Raw genomic sequence first — 17,860 nt, 5'->3', positions numbered from 1 at the left:
TTTAGTAATGTGGAGCTAGTTAAAAAAGAAATATGGAATTAAATAGGTCTGGTTTCTTTGTTTGAAGCCTAAATTTCTTTGAAATACATTCTATGCTGTCATTGATGCAAATTGTATTAATAAAACTATATCATATTCTGGAACTTTTGATTGCATATTGTACTAGTGGCACTCGCACGGCTTTGCCCGTAGCAGAAAATTAAAAGGTCTTTTGTTTCGCCTGTATATTTACAAATAATGTATGATGATTTTCTCGCCAATTGGCTTGCCCATGTTACGGTTCCACATTATGATGACTTTGTAATTTACCTGTCCTTCGGAAAAATGTTCTTAAAATTGGAAAAGAAAAAGAACAAAATCGAATTTTCGAAAAATGCACACCCCCATGCTACAAACTAATTCTGTGCCAAATTTTATGAAAATCGGTCGAACGGTCTAGGCGCTATACGCGTCACGGAGATCCTGACAGACAGAGAGACTTTCAGTTTTATTTTTAGTAAAGATAAAGACAAATAGTGCAATAGAGAGCTGCTGAAAAAAAAAATTCTGACATTCTCATTCTCAAAACTTTTTTTTCTTGAAAAAAATCAGTTTTAAGTCAAATCCTGAAACAAATTTTTACATCTATACAGTAACCAATATTAAGTAATAGATTACATTGTTAAATGCATGTTCTGGCAATCATTTAAAAATAAAAATTAACACTACCTGTGACATTGTCGAACTTAACAAGAAAATCCTTACTTCTAGAAAGTAATTGCAAAAAACCCTTCATAATCTGATTTTGAAAACGATATTATGTTCATCCCTGAAGGTTTTACATCTTATTTACACAAAAAAATTCTTTTTTTAAACAATCTAAAATTACAGGAAACCTGACAAATCCATTAATATAAGTTTTTAAAACAGAGTTATCATTTTACATACTTTTGAAATATAGAATGCTGTAAAGGACTATAAAATTATCTAAAATATAAATATTACATTTGAAAGCTTGAAAAGAAAGTGCAGCTTAAAATTCCAGTTGAGTTTAACATTAAATGCGTGCACCACTTTATAATGATATAATCACATGTATTCTACTTAATAATAAGTGCAGGGTGAGACATCCTACACGATTTATATTTTATTGTATGAAAGCTATGATCTCTAGATGAAGGATTGTGACTGAAAATTTTTCAAAAGGGCAAGACAAGTTTTCTTTGTAAAAAACTAAAAGAGTAGCTAGCACCTTGTGTTTGTCTGATGTACCAGTCTATTTCCAGAACAGGATGTTTTTTCTGTTTCTATCATATTTAATGTAAAAAATAACTTTTTAAAAGAGCAAAACTATTTCTGACTAATAACAGTTGCAAAATCACTTATACACCGGATTCAATGGCAATCACCATTCTTTAATCAATTTAGACCGAGATTTTCTTGTAAACGACAAATAGTATTTCAAGCTCATGTTTTCATGCTTATCTGAAAGAACACCATCGGAAAGAAAATTTATTTTTATAGGAAAAAATGTGTTCTTTCTAATGGTATAAAGGAAAACAAGATGCAAGGTGACAAACTTGAGCTACAGCGCGTTGAAAATAGAATATTTTTCATGTAAGCCTATTTGATAGTCACTTTGGATGTCAAACTCTTTTAGAACATCAATATTTAGGCTCTGTAACTTCTTCCCACTTAAAACCATGTATATTGGCACTAGAATTACCAAGTATGAGCTTTTGAATTATTTTTGTTCTTAATTTATGACACTCTAAAATCCAGAAAAAAGTTTCTCCACTGCATTTTGTTAAGACTTTGCATACATGCCACACATGTTAATGAAATCAAACTCACAAAAATACTAGAACGTATTGACAACCAAAAATACTTTAAGTTCCTAAAATTTCAGACTTCCAGTGTACTAAAATTTTCAACAACCTGACCTTAAACGTGGCAAATCGTTACGACAGACAGAATTTCACAAGATCTTTTTTTTCCTTATTCAAAAGAACACCATTGAAGACAAAACTTATTTTGATACGAAAAAAATGTGTTCTTTGTAATGGTACAAACGAAAAGAAGATGCGAGGTGACGAACTTGAGCTACAGTGCTTTGAAAATGGGCTATTTTTCACTTGAACGGTTTTGATAGCCTCTTTGGATGACAATATCTTTTCAAAAATACATATTTAAGATCTGCACTTGTAACCCATTAAAAACAAGTGTTTTACAATATAATCAAGAAGTACGAGCCTTTGAATTACTTTTGTTCATATTTTATGACAACCTAAAATCCAGGAAAAAATTTCCCAGCTTTTTCACGAGTTTACACACGTGCTATAAAAAATATAATGAGCTCAAATTCACAAAAATAAATGAGTGTATTAACAGCCAATTGTACTTTATGCTCCAAAATTTTCAGGATTCCAGGGTGATAAATTTTTCTGCAAACATTGGCTAAAGATGGCAATTCATCACAAAAAGCTCATCCGCCATTTTGAGTCTTTTTTTTGGGGGAGATTCTAGATCCTCAAGATTTGGATCTCGGAAACTGAAAATTTGCATAGGATAATTTCAAAGGCATCTCTACACCTCTATAAATTTTCATTAAATTCTGAGACGGTCGAGTGGGGACAATTTGAAGAATTAGGTCAGTTGATGTGGAATGACTCAAGTACTAATTTTCACATATGTAGGTGCATCTTAATAGGGACTACTTTAAACAATTAGAATTTTAAACTGCACTTTTCTTCCCACATCAATATCAGTTTGAATTCTTACCTTTCCCTGAAAAACTGACTGAGGATAAAGATTATTAGTATCATTAACAAATATAGAAGAAAACTTGTTGTGCAGATTAGAACAAAGTTTTTCCAATTGGCATTTATACCTTTCCAATGTCCATTGCAACTTAGGGACAATGCCTGCAGCTTCGTTATGGGCCTCTCTTTCGAACAAATAACTGGGGCCACATTTTTTCTGTAATGATCAGCATTTAAGCAAGTGATCCCTGGCAAAAAAAAAACTAGGCAACTGGGACAAAACTACAGTCGAACTTACTTAATATGACAAAAGCCAAATAGACATTCATTCTTTAAAAAAATAATAAAATATGCTTGAACACAAATTTGGATTAAAATTAAAAACTGGAGAGAGAATAGGGATATTTCAACTAAAATGTGTGTTGGATCAAATAATATTTGATGCATTTTGAATGTGTATGTTTTTAATGATGGGGTAAAATTTGATGAAAGCTTTTTCCTGTGACAAACGAACACTAATAGAAAAACATTTGTTGAAAATTCAAAAAAGTGGTATTTTTAAAGTATAATTACATTTTTCCTTTCTGTAAACTGAAAATGTGATAGTATTTTTTATTATTATTATTTTTTTTTTATAAGCTTAATTTTTTTACAAACGGTTATTTCCAACTTCAGTTCATCCGACTAAACAAGTCCATTAGTCCATTATTCTCAATAGAGGAACTTATATTTTTATCATGAAGTAGACTAGACATTACATCTGCTAAACCAACAAAACACAAGAAGCACTAAACTATTTCAATGCCACACTCAAGCATTATGCTTTGCATATTTCTTGGTCATGAACATAGAATGCAATCCAAACCTAGTGTAGATTTTTACAGAAAAAGAAGGGGTGCCCACCTAGGAAGGGTTATGGCACAGTCTGCACCATTAAAATTTTTAGGAGGGCGTGTTCTGAGGTGTATTTTTCACTTTTGGGTGTCTTTGCCATATTATTTATTGCGTCCTTGCACTTAGAGGGCCGTGGGCTCCCCTGGAAAAGGGAAGTGGTAATTTCAATTTCTAACCGTGAATTTTTTTATGTACAGTAGAGCAAAAATTAGCTGAATTAATTTTGCATTGCAGCAATATCAATGTGAAAATGAAAAACTGAATTAATCAAAAAAAAAGGCTTTCTTTTAAAAATTTTCTCACCTTAAGAATGTAAAGAATTTTTACGAGTACTTATTTTTTCTTTTGATAGAACACATTGCCCTCATCTCCCCCAGTTATTTGGCATTTTTCTGGTGTTCTTCAAACTTTAACTGCAAACCTGTCTGTATTGTTTGTAGAAAAGGAATATAAATGATTTTATGGCACTCTAAAACTTAAACATTTATCAAGGTTTCGCTCTTTCATTTAAAAAAAAAAACTGGTCAAGAGTAAAATTATTTCATAATTACAAGCTTTTGCATGATTACATATGAGCAAGTTCGACTGCAAAAAGGAATTTCTAGTCACATGTAATCTCAAAAAGAGAATGAAAAAATAATTACATTCCACAGCAAAACAATCTACTAAAAACTTCTAGTATGATGCTCTAAAATTGATAAATTATAATGCATGCTTACAGTCGAGCATTCATTAAAACAGTCAGGGTAGAGGAATGTATATTTTTTAGCTAAGAAACGTTTTTTAAAGTTTTCAGCACAATTTTTTAAAAAATACAAAATATACAGCTAATACAAAAAATGAAAAATATCTAACCATTATAATTAATCATTTGTAAAACAATTAGATAAACAAAAAAAAAACTTTCTTTCAACAAATATAAAATAGGAATAGAATAAAATACTGTTTAAAGTAATTTAAGCATTCTTAAAATCAACTAAGAATCCAGATAAATTCTTAATTTCGTTTTAAACGAAACAACTCTGGTACTAAATTTTGTACCTAAAATAAGTTTCCTGTGTGCCTAAAATAATATTGATTCATTCAAACATAATTTAAATAACTTAACAAAAATTTCATAATTAATTAAAACAAATCCGTTTTTCTGATGAATAGCTAAATAGAAAACAAAACTGAGATAGAAAAAAAAGAGAGGAAGGGGGGAAAAAACGCATAACAAATACTAAAAATATATTTTACAGCAAAACACTATAAAAAAAATCAATCCAACTCACTTCTGATAAAGGTGAAGCTATAAGCTCGCTCAATTCTGAGGACATTTCTTTCAAGGATTTTTGATGACTATGTACAATAGCAGCACTATTTTCAATGCTAGAACACATTGGTATAACAGAATTTGCTAGTTGACGACATAAGGGACAAGAATATTCTCCACGATCAACAGCTAAATTCTGTAGTCGTGAAGACAATTGATTTTGATTCTGAAACAAAACACTTTATGAAATACATTGCATGTAATAATGAAAAAAAAAAAACACACATAAAACTTTATTTGTATTTTTAACTGACTTCAAAAAGGAGGCGGTTATCAGTTCATGCCGTATGTACGGTTTTTTTTTTTTTTTTTTTTTTTTTTTTTTTTTGTCCACTCACAGCGTCTCACCTAGTGAACTGGTTTTGATGATTCTTTTTTTAAAGGATAGGAGATGGTTCAACTTAGGTCCCATTACTTTGTTTGACCATATTTGTTCTTTAGAAAAAAAGTTATGGGCAAAAAACAGTAAATTTTATGCAATTTCCCTATTAAATGATTAAAATGATATGAAACCCATTGTTATAAAAGTTTGGTGCCATATAACAGTAACATTAATAGTAATTGTGATGATAAATTTGAACAAAGGCTTCTCTGAAGCAAGCATCAAGTTTCTTCAGTGTCATTGCTCCATAGTGGTGGTAAAGCTAATCTGGAAGCCAGGTGATGCAGTGATCAGGATCTGCTTAGCCTTCACAATACTACCAGGTTATGTTTTCCTCAACTATACAAGATTGCATCACAAGCAACTGGTATGCTGTGAAATGCAAATTAGTTAGGGATATTTAAATGGTTATAATTAAATCAACACATAAATGAATTCCAGAGAGGAACAAAGATAAATTTTTAGTGCCAATAGCTTAAAGTTTAAGGCGTGCTTATAGTTTTTTTTTTAGTATGGAGCATCTTTATGAAAACAAATAAGGTAAAGTTTCGAGATGGTAATTTCTTACCTTTACTGAAATATCAACATTTACACTAAAAAGAATGAAATAAAAAAACTTTGAAAAAAAAAGAACAGACTTCAAAATTGCTCTAAAAAGTGAAAAATAATTTTATTCTTTAAACACCATTGATAATACTTTTAAATATAATTTTTGAAGTTGGTGCAAAAACGATAGATAAGATCATTCACAGCCATAACTCGGCTACAACTATAAATTTAACCAGGCCCAGTTTCTTCACTACCACATGCACTGATAACAGCATATTTGAGTAACGATATAAATGTTTCGTCCCTAACTTTGGATGATTTTCTGAAAAAATATGAACGAAGCATGGTTACACTGGATTTTACTTTTTGTTTTTGCGGCAACTTCAAATATTATGTTTAAAAGTATTATCGATGGTGTTTAAAGAATAAAATTATTTTTCACTTTTTAGAGCAATTTTGAAGTCAGTTTTTTTTTTTTTTTTCAAAATTTTTTTATATTCATTTGTTTTGAATTCAATTTTCCTAAGAATCTTAAGCAAATCTTTGAGATTTCAGTACATTCCAGTGTTTCCTGTACCAAGCTACAGTGGAAAAAAATCAACTGCGAAAAGGAAAGTCGTGTTTCTCCTAGAATTATATAATTTACAAGGTAACCTTGAAGGGTTTTGACTAGTGAATAGATTCAGTAGGAAAAAATGCAAATTGAGCAGCAGACAGTAAAGACGACACCAAAATATTTTTGCCAGCAAAATTGTTAACAATAATAATTTAACTTCTCAAACCACTCCCTTTCCTTATTTTTCTTTCAAATGGATTTTTTTTTTTTTTTTAATGTAATCCAATTTTATGACAATTTTGGTTTTTACATAGCCAAAAGAGGATTCTAATACTGCAAGAAAAAAATTTTGCCATAAAAAAAATTGGCATAACATTTTAAAATCTGATGTGGATACCACAACTTCCTTGTGCGCTCACAAACATACATACTTTTTAACTAAATAAGAAAGCCAGCTCTGCTTTTTGTAATGAAACTTCCTACTGTGATATGTCAATTGAGAATAGATAAAACGTAGAGAGAGAGACTGAAGCCTTCATTTCTTGAAAGCAAGGATTTCAGGTCCCCTGATATATTTTAAAGTAAAGTACTGCAAGGTTCACGCAAAACGTGTGTTCTGTCGTCGTAGTTGAACCATGTAACCGAACCGGTGCTTTAGGTTTTCCTAACCAAATGAACAGAAAAAAACATACCTAGCAACATTTGTTTCTCGGTTCAAATCCATCTGAGTTTTGGCACCAATGCCAAGAATACTTTAAGGATTATCAAACTAATTAGTACATTATTAAAGGACAAGATGATGGAATTTTAAAGAAGAAACAAATTTTATTTTTATCCAGATAAATTACAACAGGGTAGCTCTGTGCACAAAAGATCAGTGCAGTGGAAGATCTTTATCTTTGGTGGAAAGAACAAATTAGGCAATATATGAAGTTTTAAAGTTTTTGTTCAAAAGATCGGACTGCAAATTGATCGGAGTTAGCTTCGCTTACTGATCGGCTGGATTACAGTAACGTCGTGGCTTGGCGACTTTGGCTATAAACAATAGAGTTGCATGATCATTTGTTTACATTTTAAAGCTATTGTTAATGTAATTAATTGTATTTTTTATTTATTTGGGGAAATATTTCAAACTGCAAAGAATTGTTTTTTGTTTTTAAAGAGTGTTTAGTCATTTTAGCTGAAGAATGTTTATTTTACATCGGGAGGGGGGAAGAGTGATTTTCGCTTATTCAGAGAACTGTTTTTACCTTTATCATTTTTTTAAATGATATCCTTTCCACTGTTTTATTCTTTTTCAAATGGGGGATGTCACAATGGGATTTTCCATTTGTTCTTGATGAGTCTAGTTTTTTTACACTTAATATCTGTGGACGCTTTTTATCCTTTGATATGGGATTATGGCTGATGGAACAAACCATCAAGTACGGGAGAAAAAATAGTTAATAAAACAACCGTTCAGTGGGCATTTGATCAAGTTGTAATAAATACACGCATTCTGACACCAAGCACAGCTTAAATCATTTTTTTTCTACTAATTTTTTTCAACAAAACGGTTCCAACACTTGATAGTTTATTGAAAATTTTTAACATTCCAATTTTCAAAGTTTGAACAAAACAACGTCTGTCGGGTCCTCTAGTACAGTATATTTTCTCCAAAATACTACAACAGTAACTTGGAACTAGAATGAACATTAATGAAAAAAGACTCACCTTTAGTGATTGCACATATGATTTATGGCAATCAATATGTAAGAAATGACCACAAGACTGTACATAAACTCCTCCTTCCCAACCTATACTTATTGCTAAAGGCCAGTGTTTCTAAAAGATAAAATATTGCACACTTTTAAAACCAACACTTCACAAAAACAATGCAGCAATTGTCTTCAGCTTAATGTATTATACAAGAAATTCATCAGCTTATTACAAAGACGAGTTAGAAACTTGATGTACACAAATGGTTAAAAAGATGATTAAGGAATAATTAAACATTAAAACCTTAACTTAACTGGAATATATCCTTTCCAAAACTTTAGCATCATAACAAAGCAAACTTATATACAAAAATAAATTAATACACATCTTAAATACGTTAAAACATATGACGGGATCATAATTGCTCAGTTTTCAGATTTTTCCACTAGAAAACAGCAATGACTAAAAATTCTTTTAAAAAATAATAATAATAAAACAAAAACCTCCAAGTTAAGCCTATTAACCAACAACAAATGAATGAGGATTAGGCAAAATCTAAATTTTTATTTCTCAACCACAGGAATATTACGGGGGAAAATCGTGTTTTTCCGTTTTACATTAAAGCTTCCTATTTCAAAGGTAAATTTTATTTCAATTAGAATAATACATTTCCATTTAAAACATGTATTTTTCTTTGCGGGAGTGCTTGAAAAAATATAGCATAACCCAATAGACTTAGTAATGTTCTGTTTATAGCACAAGAAATAATTAAAGGGGGAGGGGACAAAAGCAGACACAACAAAATTTCGTGCAATTATCCACAATGCACTAAAATTGCATAAGCCTACCTTCCACATACAGAAAAGAGAAAAAAAAGGGCAAAAATTTAGTTGAAATCCTTCAAAAAATTTGTACTTATGTGATGGTTGTGTTAACCAGTTTAGTGATATATTTCACTAATAAATTTGTATAATATTAAGCATCCATTTTGAATGCACTTGGATGGCATCCCTTTTTCTGTTCGATTTTCTGTAAGTTTAGAAGTATTGTATAGTGATATGCTTATCAGAAGCCAACATTGAAGAAAAGTGTTTTTAAAAAATTCTTTATTTTCATGAAGAAGTTCAATTTAAAATTTTGTTCATAATTTATTGACAGACATAATTCTTTTTTTCTATTTGCATAGTTGATGACCAATAAGAACTTTAAATCTATCAATATGGTGTGATTAGAGGTGTAAAATTTCCAGAAAAAAAAATGGTTTTTTACCAGGTTTTTTTGGGAAAATTTGGAAAAAATGGAAAAATTGATTTTTTTTATGAATAAAAATAGGGTTTCTCAATAGCTCTGTGTTTCTTAGAACATATAAAGGGTTAAGCATTAAAAAATATATGCAATCCACACATCTTTTTCTGCTTGACAAAACTACACATAAAAGTAAGTTTAATTAGAAAAAGAAACAAAAAAAACCTTTTTGTTTTATAACTGAGAGCTTTCTTGGTCAAACACCAGAAATAAGTCAAGTCGTCGTTCTACCAATAATATTGAGTAACATGTGTCTAATCATAACAATTAAATTTTCTATTTTAGATTGCCTTTGAAACTTGAAATAATAATTGTAATTTTTGACTTTCAGACATGATTCATATTGTTTGAAAGAAAAATAAGTATTATTTCTCTTCCTTATAATGTAACTTTACTGTCTGAAAATGAAAGCTATTGAGTTTTGATTTTTTTTCCAATCCAGTCTAAGTCCAAATCAAAACAAAATTGCTTTTTATTTTCTTTTTTAACAGAAGCCGCAAACCAAAACTGCATAATGATTTCTAACCCCTTGAGGACCAGCGCATGGAAAACGAAGCGCAGCTAAGGGACCGAACGTTCCGAAATGGAACGCCGCCATCGGCCCGAGCATTTACAGCAGTTAAGCCTAACTGAACAAAAATATTCATATAAAATCAGCATATCAAAATAATGACTTGAAATTTTAAATTTGCTGTAACAATGTACTACTGATTACTAATTATTAATATAAAGACTATTACATTATTAGAAGGGAGTGAAATAAGTAGAATACTAAAACTTCAACTATGTGCACAAAGTTAAATAATATGTGCACAAAAACAAAGTTAGAGTTAGACATCTTTAGTGTGCAATCAAAGAAAAAGAAATGTAGCAAAAAAATATGTAAATTTAATTAAAACAACTTAGGTCAACGAATTTAAAATAGTTCAATTCCCACGCAACAAATCTCAAAATTGCTTCATAATTCTCTCGAAAACATTCCCTTTCACTCACTTCGCTAACCATTTTTATTGCAATGTTCCAGTCTCCAAATGAAAAAGAATAAATAAAGAAGAAGAATATAAGAAAGGATTCAAAAATAACCATAAACTTCAGAGCCGCTTGAAATCATTCCTGTACTCTCATCGAACGGGGAATCCCAAAAGTCTGGAACACATACGCAAAAATATTTTAACCATCCTCCCCTCCCCCATAATTTATTCAGCTAGATGTATATCTCTTTCAATTACTCGTAACAAAAAAAGAGAAGCAAAGATATAAACAAGAGCAATTGAGACCTCATAAATCATTCCCGCAGAGCAGTGATTCACTGATGTTTACATTAAAAAAAATCTATCCCATTGAGAGGCCCAAATAAAAAACTAAAGCCTATACATGAAGGTCAAATACCATGTGACTCGAATAAGATCAAAGTTATAGCCATTTAGCGCCATCTATTATTGTTTAAATATTCATTTAATTCGTTCCATTTCGAGAAAGCGTATATGTGACGCTGGGACGTCAGCGTCGATCAGAGCACGTAGCGGTTACGTGCCGCTGGAATGATAAGAGAGGAATTGTTGCGTAGCGTCCGCGTGACGCTGGGTGCGAACGGGTTAAAGCTGAACAAGAACTTAAACTGGAGTTTCAGTTACGGTCGTGCTAAGCACAGTAGTAAAAGAAGTCATACCTATACTTAAGAACAAAACTGAGTTACTGTAACTAAGTTTTTCTCTGTTTTGTATTTTACTTAATAAATAAAATGTTTTTGTGTCATTGTTTGCATCAGGAACTATTTTTTAATAAATTCTGGAAAAAAAAAAGAAAAAAGAAAAGACATCTGAATCAACTATATGGCAGAGCCAAACTAAAACACAATCTCCCTGCTCGAGCTCAAATGTAGATTCCACTTTTGTGCTTAGCAGGGCAGTATACAGGGTGCAGCAAAAAAAAAACCTTGGACAAAGATCGCATCATTGAATGGAATTTATTTTAATGAGTGTCTTATTTATTTTTGTCTCTCACTTTATTAGAAAATAATTTACAATATTTGTCCTAGTTTATGTATTGTTTTTCGGTTTTCTTATAATTTTAAGCAAAAGATCTGCTATTTTAAAGTTGTTTAACCAAGTAGAACAACATTTCATTTGTTTGGGCAAAAAATATTTGATGTGGTATGCCGCTTCAAGTGGCTTAGAAATTATAGTGGATGTCTGGAAAGTTTTTGTTCAGGTACAAAAACGAACAGCAAATGTTTCAGGAAGACATCGCCAAAATCCAAAGTCAAGCTTTGTATGTGATGGAATCAGCCCAAGTGACAAAACATTCTGGTTTTTTGTGGATGAGGGCCATACAATGAATTAAAAAGTGTACCAAAAGGACATTTTAGAAGCTGTTGTACTTCTGCGGACCTAAGAGCACTTCAGTACAGCAATGTAGACCGGACGTTTCAATTTGACTCCACACCAGTTCATACGGCCAAAAAGACAAGAGTGGTGTAAAGGCGCATTGTTTTTGACTTGATATCATCTTTAGAGTGGACGCTCTACTCGCTATACCTCCATCACATTGGCTGTTTTAGAGTCAAAAATCTACCCTAAACTACACATAAGTTTGGCCTCTCTAAACCAATTACTTTATAGGGAATAAGATTAATTAAAGGACTTGCGGCCCTTGAATGAAAATTTTCAATCAGTTGCACTTTTGTTTTACTTCAAAAGGCGGCCAGTTAATTTATTCATTGCTAAAGGTCTTCTCATATTACATTTTGTGTTTTGTTAATTTATTTATTTTTAATAAAGTTATATGGAAAATTGCTTGCCCAGGTTTTTTTTTTTTTTTTTTTTGCTGCACTTTGTACATTTGATTCTCACAGTCAGCAGAAACAAAGTTCTGTGATTAAAGTTATGCTTGTTTGCTTTATGAAGAAGGAAAATAAATTCTTCACTAAGGATGCTGGTTTAATTTTTTTTTGCGAAAAGTATTAAATGTTTTTTGATCTATATGCAAATTATATTATCATACAACAACTTGCATTATCAAAGTCAAACAGTATTTTAATATACAAGGTGGGGGGGGGGGAATTGCATCAGAATTTAAGTATGAGAAATTTCTGATCACTTTTTGCTGAACAGTTCAATTACAACTTCCCAAAAGGTTGAAAAAATTCATTTTTTCAATTTTCCGAAGAGGAAATAAACCCCTAACGAAAAAAACCTTTTTTTTTCAGAAATTTTCTGTTTTTTCCGACTGTTTCCATCTCTAGTTGTGATATGCATCAGCTATTTAAATATCATGACATATAATCACTTTACTTCTCATAATATACGTCATGTGATATATATCTGCACGTGCTGATAAAATTATTGACAATTTTACAAAAATGCTTACATTATCAAAATATCTGGTCATAAGGTCAATTTTGCTTTCTTCTGCAGCAGCCCAAGTTTTGCCTCTTTGCAGTTGCAATTGTTCTTCTTCATTGCATGGAAGCTTTCGATTTTCTATTTGATGACGGTGTCCAACAACTATAATGAAAAGAAATAAATTTAATAATTTGTGCCCATTTATAATGATCAACATAAGCAGTATAACATCACAATTGCATTCATTGTATATACGTTTTGAAAAATAATCAAAGCTATAAACAGTAAACATTCATATCTATCCGGCATTCAACTAACTTGAAAGCTCAATCAACTAAAATTCCGTGAATGGTTTTAATTTCCCACTAACACCAAAAAAAAAAAAGAGTTTCTGGCTGATAAATGCACAACTCCAGTTTCATCTTTTCTTGTACATTTATCTCTAAAAACACAAATTAAGAGTTCAAACAAAAAGAAATAATAAAGAAACAAAACATCACACGAAGCGAACAATTAGCTAAGTTAATTACACATTGAATGTTATATGACTCTCAAGAATATTGTGCAACAAAGTATTTTATCTTAAACATTTCTGCAACCCATTTGGCAGCGAATAATAATCAAAATTGCAGGAAAAAGTACACACATATACTGAAAAAATCCTCAACTTTGAGTAATTTGCAACAATTCCTGGCTTTTAAAACATTTATAATAAAAATTAAATGATTTTCATATTCTATTGTCATCCTAAACGTTCTAATTAACTTGCCCAAAACTTTATAAATGTAAGATACATTGTTGAAACTAAACAATATTTTTACTAGTGGTATTGGCTAGAATCAACTTGGATGAAAATCAATTAAAATTTTTGAGTGGACGTGGCAAAAGGATGAGCGTTAAGTCTACAACTAAACAATAAATAATGAAAAGATACAAATAAAACATTTTTTTATATATACTTACCACTTGTCGCTTGTAACAAAACCACCATTCCTACTGGTCGTTCTTCAGCTGATGATGACATTTGACCACATATTACGCACTCATACTCTTTCTCCTTAGTAATCAATGTCTCATCAGAAATAGGATTGTCATCTTTTTCTGAAATACTAGTTGTTTAGCTATTTGTAATAAGAAAACAGTATGCACAAACAAAGCAAAAAAAAAATTCTTAAAAATACATTTTAAAGCAGACAAACATACTATGCACTCAATAATTTTTTAACCATGTTGCGACTAGGGATGCGGCGATTATTCGGCCTTAATTGGCTACTCTGCCAATTATTCATAATCGTCCGAATTTTGCCGATTAATCAGTGGAAAAAATGTATTTCAAAAAGTTATTTTACATAGTATACCTTTAACAAGAAACTATGATGAATTTATTTATTAGCAACTAGTGATGTGGATCGGGTAAATACCCAGCGGGTAGGTAAATATTATTCGGGTATTTACCCGGGTATTTACCCAAGGCCTGGGTAAATACCCAAACACTGGGTATTTTACAAAAAAATGTAAAAAGTGAATAGGAATTTTTTTTTTAATTTAAATATGAAATAATTGGTAAAACTGATACATAGATATGTATTACACAGTTTAGAATATTTTTTATTGAAAGACTTGATGAAATTATGAAAGAAACATATCGTGTGAACCAAAAAATCTTTCTTTTCAATGTCATAATTGGAGAAGATGTTTGTGTTTTTCTGTAACCACTTAAGCTTTTCACTTTTTGAAGAATGGCTTTTTATATCTGAAATTTGGCTATCAACATTGATTAGGCATATCCAACACATTTAATGTGAATATCATATTAGATTGCTAAGTTGTTTCACACAATATTCTTTAAATATGTGAACAAAATACAATTTTTGGGCAAAAATTTATTGTTTTGTATATGGTTGTTTATACAAGGTGTACTCTGAAAGTAATGCAATGGTTTTTTCCAGGCCGCTTTTATTGGTTGGAGTATATTCAAACTACTTGGTTTAGGTGAGGGGGACCCTAAGGTTTTCCTGGAAAATCAGTCTCAGGGTTCTCCGAGCTGTGGAAGTGGCTGGACGTTAGTTAATGTTAACCTCTGCGAATCAACCGTGTCAGGGGAAAAATGGTACGCGATTAAGTTTTGTTGCTAAACCAACAAAATCTGTTGAGGAGACAAACAAAATGATTCGTTAAGCTTACGGGGACTCTTCTCTGTCCTATTCACAAGTTTTGAGGTGGTTAAAGACCTCTAAAGAGGACCGGGAAGAGGTTCAAAGTGAACAACACTCTGGGCGGCCGTCAACCAGCAATACCAACAATGTGGCTCGTGTTCCTCAACTGTTAGACTTTGACCCTCGATTGACTATCAAGATGGTTGCAAATGAACTGAACATGTTGTCTACTGCCGTATTTCGCATTACTCAAGATTTAGCGATGAGAAAAGTGTGAGGCAAGTTCAGGGTTCGCCGAAATATATCAGTCGATATACATCATGACATATGTTACAATATATACCCAATATTTATTTCGAAAATATCATGATATTTTTTATATTTATTTTTTCAACTACGGTATTTTCAATTTAAAAAGTATATTAATCATAGAAATATTGTTCATTTATTATTAAAAATAACCAAAAAGTTATGTACTATATACTAACTGTGCACTACAGTGTACTATAATATTTTTATGATGTATCAATGCATGATTAATATGACAAAGTAATATAAAATTCCTTTTTTACTTGTATTTTATATTCATAAAATTATTAGTAATGTAACAATTTTAAATATTAAAAGTGCCTAATTAAATGTTAAACGTTCCTCAGAAAAAAGGAGAATGTCTTATGACTGTGCACCGACCAATGCATATTATTTATTTCTGAACCATATAACTGTAAAAGTTGCTAACAGAAGAAAAATGAGTAAAATAGCTATTGCTAAATTAACTCCATCATAATTGATAGAAATGTAAAATGAAATATTAGATATAAATAATGAAAGAAATCTTAATTTAAGTCTACATATTGTAATTATAATACAAGAAAAAAAAGTGGATGCATTTACTATTCTGAAGACTTTAGTTTGTGCTAATTGAAAATGTCGGATATCTATATCAAACTATCCAATATATATCAAAATATCGCATTTTTCGAAAATATCACATTTTCGAACCCTGGGCAAGTTTGTGCCCAAGCACCTTGCCATAACGCGCTGCGAATCTGAGAGTTGCTGGCTAAACACCAGGTGAAAACTCGGTCCCAGCATCCTATAGTCCTGACATGGCTACCGACAGACTTATTTTTGTTCTCTCGGATTAAGGCAGACCTGAAATGAACCCATTTTTCATCCCTAGAAGATATCCAATCAGCCGTGACGAAGATTTTAGTATAGGTCCCAAAAAACACCTTTCAGTGCACTTACCAGTCATGGCAGAAACAATGGAAGAAATGTGCAGAAGCCCAAGGACATTACTTTGAAAAATTTTAAGTGTTTGTGGAAATTTGTTCAATAAATTACTTTAAAAAAAATTGCATTACTTTTGGAATAGACCCTGTATATATACATAGTGAATACATACCGAAAAGTATTTTAGTTGAATATAAATTTTTAAAATAAATACCCGGGTAAATACCCATTTTGGGTATTTACCCGGGTATATACCCTGGGTATTTACCCCTAAAAATAAATACCCAGGTATTTTACATCACTATTAGCAACAAATAAATATAATTTTCTACAAACATTAACATGACATGTAGTATGAAAGTGTGCAGAGTAAAAACAAAACAAATAGTTTTGAAACTGCAAAACTGAATGCAATAATAAAAAATAACCCTCAAAAATGATATTCATATGACACTGATATGAATAATTAAAGCTCCAGGGTGTTTTAGTTGTAATGCAAAAACCATAAGCAAGAAAATCCTTTCCGCCATCCAACCACATATATCCATATGAAGTCAATATTCATCCCAGAGCAACCCCCCCCCCCCCCCACTCTTTTCACATCACCTGCTTTGCAGCTACTTTTTGTTTTTAATGTTATTAATATATATTTTTTGAAGGGTAGAAGCGTAACAGAAAAACATCCACTATACACATATATATTGTTTTCCCCAAAAGCTGTTTCTGGTCTGCGGGTCAAAGAAGGTTGAGAAATGATGCTCTAGATCACTCATTGTTGGCAGTTTCAATATGAATATTTTTAAAAAATACATAAACAGTAATCAAAGCTTCTTTACTAATTACTGCTTTTTTAGAGTAACATCAATCATTCCAAGAGCATTCATGCAAAAAATACTTTCATTGCATACCAGTTTCCATAGTTTTCTGCATAAAAGCTTTTTGTTTAGAAGCAAATTCAGCCATTAACTTCTGCTGCCTTTCTTTTGCTCTTCTTCTCCTAAAACACAAATCACAATAAAATCTGCAGATTAGAGACTTTCACAGTACAATGGATTAAAACATCACATTAATAACATGACTGCTGATTTTGAAAAGAATTATTTTTGTTTTGTTTCTGATTCAACAAAATCTTTGTGCAAGTGCAAGGATGCTACTCAATTCCAAAGGGGAAAATCCCTGTGTTTTCTCTGTACGAATAAGCAGCATTACAAACAAGCGAGTACTGATATTTGTATTAGAACATTACTATTCAGGTATTTTCATCCCAGGAGGGGGGGGGGGGAATTAATAAATCAATAAATAAAAGTAAGAGGGGGAAAAACTCATTAAAACTGAAATATTTGCATGGCGAATGAATATATTTAACTTTTTATTAAAAAACAAAAAAAAAAGGCTTCTCAACCATTTATTACTTAGAAATTAAACGGTAAAACAGACAAGCAGAAAAATGAATATTCATGTCTAATTTCATGCTCTTTAAATTAAATTAGCACAAAGTTCAAGATGCATGTCAAGTAAAAAAAAAAGTATTTTCTACTTTTATATAATAAACACCTTTTTTTTTTAATAACAAATAAAATTCCCTGTACTTTCCAAGTTTTTAAGGAAGTTTTCAAAATTCCCGGTTTTTTGTTGATTTTTTAACTTCCTGTGTTTTTCCTGTTTTATCCAGTTTCCCTGTGGT

The 17,860-nt window shown here is 31.1% G+C and overlaps 1 protein-coding gene across 1 annotated transcript in view; it reads right to left on the bottom strand.

Moving 5' to 3' along the window:
* Positions 1-17,860, bottom strand: part of LOC129225646 (E3 ubiquitin-protein ligase ubr3-like) — a 116,039-nt gene that overhangs the window by 45,220 nt on the left and 52,959 nt on the right. The window contains exons 21-25 of the mRNA XM_054860114.1: positions 17,085-17,173; positions 13,748-13,885; positions 12,810-12,946; positions 8,151-8,261; positions 4,910-5,116 (exon numbers count right to left, since the gene is read on the bottom strand). Coding sequence (XP_054716089.1) covers positions 4,910-5,116; positions 8,151-8,261; positions 12,810-12,946; positions 13,748-13,885; positions 17,085-17,173 — 682 coding nt within the window. The remainder of the gene's footprint in view (positions 1-4,909; positions 5,117-8,150; positions 8,262-12,809; positions 12,947-13,747; positions 13,886-17,084; positions 17,174-17,860) is intronic.

The sequence above is a fragment of the Uloborus diversus genome, chromosome 7 (genome assembly GCF_026930045.1).
Source record: "Uloborus diversus isolate 005 chromosome 7, Udiv.v.3.1, whole genome shotgun sequence".
Taxonomy (NCBI): domain Eukaryota; kingdom Metazoa; phylum Arthropoda; class Arachnida; order Araneae; family Uloboridae; genus Uloborus; species Uloborus diversus.
The sequence above is the reverse complement of the archived record's forward strand: the minus strand, read 5'-3'. Positions and strand labels throughout refer to the sequence as shown.